Raw genomic sequence first — 9435 nt, 5'->3', positions numbered from 1 at the left:
CCCCGCCGAGAGCCACGCGCTGGTGCGCGCCCTGGCCCGCGAGCTGGAGGTGGGTGCGCGGCGGCCGCGGCCCCCCGACCCCCGGCAGGGCCCTTCGCGGGGCAGGCGGCGAACGGCCGGCCGCTCCCTTAGCAGCGCTCGCGTAAACAAAACTGGAGAAAGGGCAAAAAATGAATAGAGTCAGCCTTTTCTCTCCCGTTTTTCTGTCTCTCAGAAATCTCCCTCCCCCCCCACCTTTGATTTTTCAATTTAGCTTATGTCTTTGTGGAAGGTGCTGTACTGAGAAGCAGCTAAATAGCATAATCTTGCCCCTTGCATCTTTTTACAGAAAGTACATGTGCTGCCACAAACTGTGCTCTATATAGCAGATGCAGAAACATTCAGTGGACACGAGGAGTGTCACGAACAAAAGAAAGGTACCGGTTAAACTTTATTCCTGCTTCGGGAAGTACTTGTAATGTAAGTACAATGTGTGAAGGAAAAGTCAGCTGAAATGGAATTCTCTGCATTTGAATTTCAAAGGAAAACAAATCTTTTGCAAAAAAAATGAGATCATGTAGATCGACATTTGTTTTATGAAGCACAATCCACACACATGTGTTGTTTTATGTGGGTTTGCATTGCACAGAAGAATGTACAGAAACTTACTTTCTCATCCTGACCAGGATGTTGATTCTGTGCTGTGTACCCATAGCGATCTGCTCCCACAGATAGTACCAAGGTTTGCCTTGTTGTTAACTGGGCAGCTGTTGATTGGCAGCGCTATTTAAATAGGATGGGATTAACTGCAAGGCATGTCCATTAGTACTCAGGAAAACTCACTTTCACTTTTCTATGCCTTCTTTTTTTCCCCTTTTTAACAGCAAGAAAAAGGAACAGTAAAGAAACAGCAATTGCGCTAGAGAAATTGTTGCCAAAGCGATGCCAAGTTCTTGGACTCGTCACCCCAGGGATTGTAGGTAGGACAAAAATGTGTGATCTGATGAGAGATAGGTTGAGGATATCTGGTATATCACACATCTTTTCAGGCTCCTCTTTATCACAGCTCCATGTGTTTCTGCATGCATGCTCCTGCAGACCGAATAGAGCATTCCCACAGATTATTGTGGAGTGCTGCTCCCACTGTGTTCAGTCCTAGCTTCAACGTTAAGGAGTTCACGTGGGTGCCTTAAATTCTTACTTTGTATGTTGTACAGGTGTCGTTGAAAAGGTTGATTTAATTTGGCAGGGGGTAATAGATACAGCAGGGATTTCAGAGAGACTGTGAAGCCATCGGGAATTGAATGTGCAAATCAATGAACAGTTTTATTCAGAAGAGACTAAGTGAGTCCGATAGTTATAGTGGACTTTGCCAAAGTCATATGCAACTTCAGTATTTCCAGGCAAACAAAATGGTGACATTTTTGTTTGTATTGTGATTGTGCTTGTCTGAGACACAGTTACTTTGACTGTTTCTAAATTTTTATTTGTCATTACCTTAATGTAATTGCTTTATTGCATATGTGTATTTTTAAAAGTTACACTGGGAGGAGTTGTACAGGGAGGTCTCAGGCCTGTGATGTCCTCAGTATGTATCCACCTGGTTTGGTCTAGCAAGAGGCATTAACAGTAACAGTGGAAAATCCTCAGCTTCTCTTGCTGGTCTTTTCCTAGTACTTCACTTTTTTATCGCTAAAACGTTTTTTTCCTATTTTTTTTACCTTAATTTCTCTCCCTACAACGTAAGAAAATTTTCTGTTCACTGTGGTCAGGGAGGAGAAATTACACCCTGTATCTGGGTAGCAACCTTTTATATATCAAAATATTTTGTAGTTTTCTGCCTAGTATATTTGCTTTTAGGCTATCTGTCTCTTATCACTGGAATCTTTAATAGTCTTGACAAACTTGTATCAGGAGGAAATATGAGTAGCTTGGGCCTCTGATGTGACGGAGCATGGGACTGTGTAGACGATTTCTTGAGGGCACTTGCAGCTATAGCTGCCAGTGATTCTGCTCCCACTAGAGGCTCTTCGTGTACTTCTGTATCCACGTGGTAAGAGATTTCTCTTTTATTTTGAGTTAGCTTATTTGCAGGTAGATTATCTCTGTGTTCTTCTACCCACAGTATCCGTTAGCTTTCTTAGTTTTTCTTCCTCATTTGTCCTTCTGATATACTTAAAAGGTGTAGCCATCACAGCCTCTAGTTTGCTCGGACAAAACACCTGCCTCTAGTTCCTTCAAAAAAGGCTTTCTATTCTTTTAGTCCTGGCGGCTTGTCTTTGCACCATGGGTGCAGAGAATATACCTGGTATGTGCTGTAGTTTGCATTAGGGCTCACCAGTGTTTTCTACAGCCGCATCAGCTCTTCCTTGTCTTTGTAGAATTAGTTCCCCAGTGCAGTTCTTTTCCTGACATCGGTGGCTTGGTTCTCCTAAGATGAAACGGCATTAGAAGGCTCCTCAGTGTTTACAAGGGAGGGGATACATCATATAGCTCCAATCTAAGTCCCCAGTCATTTGAAGCAGTCCTCTCTGTTCTGTCCCATTTATGCTCTTCCAGGCCCCAGGATTGCCCATGCAGCGTCCTAATACTTCTTTATCTTGTTGATGATGTTTGATTGGTATCGGCATAATTTCAAAATATGCTCCCAGTATTTTTGTCACCTTGCTTTGCACTGTAATCACACCTTTCCCTCTTTCATTTGCAGTACTTAAAAATATTAATGTATTTGTATATTTACAGAAGTTGGCAGGAAAGCTTGAAGCAGCTGCACTGCATAGTGCTTGTTTTCCAATTGATTTGTTTTGTATGGATGTGGGGAAGTTTTCCAAATGTATCTTTCTCACTATCCAAAACACCTTCAGTATAGTCTATAGCCAGTGGGACTCTTACATGGTTTTATCTTTCCAGAGCAGCAACAAAAAATCCCCACTGTCAATTGGATATGTTCTTGCGGAAATGAGCTGTCGTGTTGTACATCATCTATGCTGTTCTGCTTTTTTAAAAATCTGTATCGCAATGCAGACAAAAGCGTTGAAATCACATTACACAAGATGTCTTTTTTGTATCTTTGTAGTTACCCCTATGGGTTCAAGCAGCAGTCGACCTCAAGAAATTGAAGAAGGTGAAGCTGGCTTTGCTCTTTTGTTTCCCAAAATTGATGGTGTGAAAATCCATACCTTCCATTTTTTTAAAGACACAAAGAACAGAGTCTTCGATGAAAGTAAATTTGCTGAAGCAGGTGTGTCCTTTTTTTTCCCTTTCATCTGGGATTTTGTGAACTGTTACTTGGCTTTTTTAGGCTCCAGTGTGGAACTGTGTGGAATTACCAGCTTGTGTGCTATATGCATGCATAGAGCACTTGGTGGCTCCATAGGGCTACTGTTGATAATTATCCAGCTCTGTTCTTCCCTTACTCTGGGAGTATTAAGGTTAAGTTATTCTGAATATTGATCTCAGATTTCTTAAGCTAGGTTCCAAGCAGTTCTGCTCAGAGGAAGCTGTTACGCTTGTGAATATATGTGGCATTTTGAGCATCTCCCTACTTTGTTAAAAATAAATGATAGATTACTAACGTGCCATCGTGAATGGTTCCCATCAAAGCAGTTTAAAAACTAGAGTGCAGAGGAACTGCTTGTTTTGTTGTTTAAAACAACATTGCATTTAGATTGTAACTTATGTGTTGTGGCAAGGAAGGGTAGAGGAAAAGACTCTCCTCACGTTGTGTCCTTAGTAGGGTAGCTCATTTGTGAAGAATAGTTTGATGAGGGTTTTTTGAGACTTCCAGGAATCTGGGAGTTTCTGCCTTGGGATACACAGCTGACTGATGTATACAACTTGTTTAGTTGTCAAGTAAAACTATTTACTGCGTTATGCATCTTGTTGAAGGATGTGTGCTTTGTTTTCACATGTTAAAAGGTCAGTTACGGCTGCCAAATAAAAACCAAAAAGCTGTGCTTTTAGAGACCTTGCTAAAACTCAAGTGTTCTGCTTAAGAAGTTGAAAGCTGGAGGAAGCTAATGTAACTTTTGTAGCAGTACTCCTGTGTGTGCAGAACTGGGCCCAGTTCCTGGATGCCTGACCAACTCTTTTCACTATCATGGCAATGGAAAGCCATTACTAAAGGTGTGATGTATTACTTAAGGAGAACGTGGAAGAGTTTGAACAGGATGCTTCGGCTTCAGAGATCACGATCTAAAAATAAAGGGATTGATTTTTTTATTTATTTTTTTTATTGCTAGGTCTGAAAAATAATCCAGATCTCCGTGTGGTTCTTCTGTTTGGCTATAATTCCTGGAAATCTGGAGCTACTCGATTTCTTCATCAAATAGTCAATCCTTTGAATGAAAAAAGTATCATCCTGGCTGGGGGACAAGTGGAAAGCTTTACATCACTGACCTCTGAGAAGTAGGTATCTTTTTCAAGCTAAATTGTGAGGGAGATTTTAAATAGAAAAGACAGGTACAGTACTGGGTGCAAAACCACTGTGACCAGTGAGGAATCAAACATCCCTGAAAGTCAGAGTGCTGTTACTGAGCTTATTACTTTTTTTTTTTTWAAAAAAAAAAAGGTGAGTATGCAAAAACACTGCAGATGCAATAGCCTTTTAGTTATTTCATATTGGAAATGCCTGTTAACAGGAGTAAAATGGTACTTTTTTAAGAGAATAAAGTCCAACTGTTACGCTGGGATCTAGCAGGAAAAGCTGGAAGCTTTATATGATTATGTTACGGTACAGACTGGATTCTGGAAACCCAGCTAGGAGAACGGTGAAGGAGATCTCCAGCTATGAATGCCCCCATGTATGTTTATCGCCGTTCGTGGTCCCTCTCCACCTTGCAAATAAATCATTGCTCGTTCAGACAAGAGACCGTTTATGTGAACATTTTGGTTCCGCATTTGCCTCATTTTAGTTCACATTGCAGAGCAGCAGCTGAACGCTCGAACAAGATTCCTCCTGGATGGAACCAAACAGGGAGATGCCCCAGGAGCACGCCAGTGCGCTCCAGCTGCTGCAGGGCGCTCAGCACAGGGGAGCAGAATAGCGATAGTCCTGCTTAAACCCCTCTCTCCTGCCGGGATCCCTGCAGGCCGACACGGGCTCCTGGCACCGCTGCTTTTTCTGCGGGTGGAGCCCCTTGTGCCGTCTGACGTGCTGGTGCCAGCACAGCCAGAGACCCCACCTGGGTGTCCTGTGCTGGGAGCGCAGTGCAGAGCTGCTCATGCAGGCCACCTCCTGCCAGCTTAGGTCAGGACTCCACAGTAATGCCAGCGTTCTTCATGCGTCTGATGTGTACCAGCTGTGCCATTTCTTAAGCGTAGAGAGCAGACCATATATTAAACTAAAGTTAACAAAGTGTAAGTAGGTAACTACCAAAACCAGTGTGTCCTGGCTAACCAAGGAGACTGAGGCAACGTGGTTCTGAAGCCATTACTCATTGCTGCCCTGGTTTGATATTTAAATTTTGAGCATCTTTGCTTGTCTGTAGTTCAGTTGGAATTACAGAGCTGTGACTTGAATGAACTGCTGAATTGGCAAGTAGCTAGTGGATAGAAAATTTTTGCCACTGTTTGCTATATGTTAAAAAAGTGTTGAAGGAGTTTGATTTTGAACTGTGAGAGACTTTCGGAATCACTTCAGGAGGTTGTCTGTGCGGACACCTGCGTCTGCGACAGCAGAAGTCAGTCAAGTGTGACGCGGTGCCCCGGAAGGCTTTGTAATGCGGTGTGCGTTGCCTTTCAGTAACACTGCCCAGCCCGGCGATGCCTGCGGTGTGGTCGGACTGGCTTTCAGCGGCCCCCAGATCCAGAGCGCAACYGTTTTGTTAGACCAGGATGTAGCTGATGAGAGGACGGCAGAAGCCGCGATGCAGCGTCTCAAAGCCGCAAACATCCCTGAGCGCAACACCATTGGCTTCATGTTTGCGTGTGTTGGCAGAGGATATCGGCATTATAAAACCAAAAGGAATATGGAAGCAGATGCATTTAGGAAGTTCTTTCCAAATGTTCCGCTCTTTGGCTTTTTTGGACATGGGGAAATAGGATGTGATCGAATAGTTACTGGGAATTTCGTATTGAGAGAATGTAATGACATAAAGGAGGACCTGCTTCATGGTTATACTACAGTTATGACTCTTATTCATCTTGGTTCCACCAAAGCAAACCAAGTGTAAATATGTTTTTAATACATCAGTTCGATGTTTTCATTCCAGAAAACTGAGAAGTCTGGAAGAGTGGACATCTTGCAATGAAAGCACCTTCCAAAATGTTGTTTTCATGACAATATCAAATCTTGTAGTTTGAATAGAGTTTAATATAATAGCTGTGAGAAAGCTTTGCATTTTGCATAATCCTGTATGCACATCAGAATTGCAGGTAAATTGTTATTGATGGAATTTTGCAACCAGAAAGCCACTTTCTTCTAAGATGAGTAAGCTTTGCACAAATGACAGTTGGATTCCAAATATCAACACAGAAATAAACAGTATTTTGATGTTCTCTATTTATGTATGTAAAACAGTCTAGAAAAAGTACTGATGCATACCAAAATACCGATGCATGAAATCCACCATTTCCTGGATTTTATTTCAAGAGATGCGCAACTTGCCTAGACTTGAGACCTATTTACAAAGCTAAACAATTTTACTAGATAAAATGAATGAAAATCTTTAGATAACAATAACAAAGTGCTCACTAAATAAAAAATTAAAGTACGTAAAGATACCTTTTCCTCTGTTTTTGGAGAAGAAAAGCCTCTGCTTTAAGGAGATGTTGTGCAGTTACAAACTCACCTTGTCTCACCATCTTGAGTTGATTTTTAGTTTTCTTAAATATCTGATGTAGAAAATTTATCTGATACTGTTTATGTAGTAGCAATTCCAGTCGTGGTCTTGGAATATTCAGCTTACACAATGAAAATGGACTGGACATCTTTTCAGTTCTCTTGCAGCATCGTACTCCCCATTGTTTTTTAAATCCAGAGTGCTAAAAATGAAGACTCTACTTACTATTTTTAAATTCCTTTCAGAAGCGTTTTGTTTTTTGGTTCGAAATTGTGGGCCATACAACATCTGGCTTTGTTCCATTTATATGCCAGTTCTTTAGCAAAGATGTGCTGGAATCTAGCATTACAGAGTTCAATGAGTAAATTCAGCAAAGTCTCAGGCTACTTGTAATGTAATTCCTCCCTTTTCCTTTCGTGTAGTAATAGAGCAATAAGAAAGTAAGATCCATTTTGTACTGTTTCACCACACCTCTAAACGCCAAATCAGGCCGCTGTCCTGCTCTCAGTTTAACAAGAGAATGCTTGGCTGTATGCTGTACAACAGAACAGCTCCTGTGTTATAGTTTTAAGTGTAACAACCGAGACTACAGTGTGTCACTTTTTGCCAGTGTAGAGTTAAATCTTTTCATGGGAATGGACCAAAGTAGCTCAGGCAGAGGCAGCTTTATCTGAGCCTACATCTCTTGGTTACAGCGCTTGGCTGGGCCTTCCTTGGTGAGGGGCTGGGACCTGCCGGTCCTCCCGCGAACAGGAGATGAGTAAGCCTGGGTCTGATGTGGAAAACCAGTAGTTCCTGCCTTTGGAAGAAAAGGTATTTGGGAACTGGATGTGCTTGGATCTTGAAGAAGCCTCTGTGTGAGGCGGGTACGTTTGCTCTTTTTGGCACAACCTGAACGTCAGCTTTGGCCCTCTCTGACCACGTAGCCTTAGGGCAGGCAAAGAAACGGTTTTGTTTCCGTAACACGGTCAGGACTACTGGAGCAGGTGGCGCGAGTGTTAAACTAGCACAGCCGGCAGCGTAAGCCTGGCAACTTTGACTGCCGTCCCGCTGCGACACGAGTGGATGAAGAACGATCGGCCAGGTGCCCCGAACAGCACGAGAGCTCCGGGGTGCGAAGGAAAGCAGCCAAACGGTGCAGCTGACCCGCTGGTCATCCAGAAGCACAACCCGGAACGCGTCCGGAGCGCCCGCGCCACGCGGCTCGCGAGCACCAGCAGCAGCCAACAGCACCGCCGAACACGACGGCACGCTTTGAGCAGACCGATCACCGGCGGCGTTTTCTCTACCCGGTCCCGTAGCGCCAGACACTTAACGCTGCAGTGACGCAGTGAGACAGAGACGCCGGGGGAAGCCTGCGGGCCTGCGCCGGGCCCGGCATGGTCCCTGCAGCCCCTGGGGGCCCAGGCCGGCCCCACGGCTGGAACCGCTACGGTCACCCCCAGCGTCTCTGCCGGACCCTCTCACGTGACAGAGAAGTCACGTAATTCACAACGCTGCATATAGCTGTGATTAAAGTGTTTTGGAACCCAGAATTCATGTATCACGTGGTCTTAAACCGCAACAGCTCCTGAGTGAAACTAAAATACAGACACTTAGAAAGCAGCATACCAAAAGCCAATACTTGTTCTGAATAGATTTGGAAGTTCTGCAATACAGTAATTTATATCTCTGCCACTCAAAAAAAAAAAAAAAAAAAGATAAAATGAATATTCAGCAACTGAGGCAAATGTGAACAGCAGTGTTTCTTACTAACCATTCAAAAACATCCCTAAGAAAAAATTACCTGCACAATTAGGAGTGCAGATGGCAATACACTCCTTGCAAGCATATATAATCCATAAGTGACCACAACTGGATATTGTTTAGGGGAAAAAGGAAAGAAAACCTTCAAAGGCACAAGACCTGCAGGAAAAGGTGTGGGGTTTTCCTGATAAAAGTAATGTTTTGTGGAACATTTCTTCTTTTAAAGCATCTTTTGATCAAGTGAACTGTAGGTTTCAAAACTACAAAAATAAGCAAATTGTATGTAAACTCGCATAACCAAAACAGTATTTACCAAGCAAACATAAACCTATTACTAAAATTTTTATTTTAAAGTTACTAATCCAGAAATCCTCTCCTTATAAAATGTTTGTTCAATGTGCATTTGTAAAAAAGCAAGGGTAATCTGATGAAGAGGAGCCAAATTATGCTAAATTTTAACAACTGTAGTGTCAGGAAAAAATTTTGGTTAAAACCTCCAGAAAACTGCAAAGATGAAGAAAATGTGGGGTTTTGGTCACTTTCTGTGCCTGAAGATTTGTTTTGGCTCAAGTTAATACTGGAACAAGCCTTATTTTAACTGATGAATGAGTCATACTGAATCATGCCCTTTTGGCTGGGAACAGCAAACCAAGATATGTGAACGATGCAGCCAAACTCCAACTTTCAGCACGCAGAAAAGAGGGCTGGTAAGAATGCAAACCTCAAATTGAGATTTTTTTGGGGGGAAAAACAAATCTTTAAATGTATTTCAGAATTAATTTTTAATTAAAAGTCTACCTGAGGAATCACTCGGTGTCATTGTTCCATCTTAATTTATTTTGGTCTTTCTGAAAAATGGAAAACTGGACCTCTTTCCCCGAGAAGTAAATCTGTTACAGTGTTCATTAACTTCCCTGTAAGACAGTAA

At 42.6% G+C, this 9435-nt stretch overlaps 1 protein-coding gene across 1 annotated transcript; it reads left to right on the top strand.

The window, feature by feature from the left end:
* Window position 1: 1 nt before the first annotated feature.
* FBXO22 (F-box protein 22) lies at window positions 2-9316 on the top strand (the record flags this gene model as incomplete). Its single annotated transcript, XM_085303644.1, has 6 exons — window positions 2-49; window positions 329-416; window positions 864-959; window positions 3056-3220; window positions 4221-4386; window positions 5723-9316. Coding segments are annotated over 6 exons (993 nt in total), but the record flags the coding sequence as incomplete, so codon positions are not given.
* Window positions 9317-9435: the final 119 nt, after the last annotated feature.

This window comes from Rhea americana, unplaced genomic scaffold, assembly GCF_003343005.1.
Source record: "Rhea americana isolate MKP2758 unplaced genomic scaffold, rheAme1 scaffold_2, whole genome shotgun sequence".
Taxonomy (NCBI): Eukaryota; Metazoa; Chordata; class Aves; order Rheiformes; family Rheidae; genus Rhea; species Rhea americana.
Note: the sequence above shows the minus strand (reverse complement) of the source record. Positions and strands in the feature narration are given on the sequence as shown.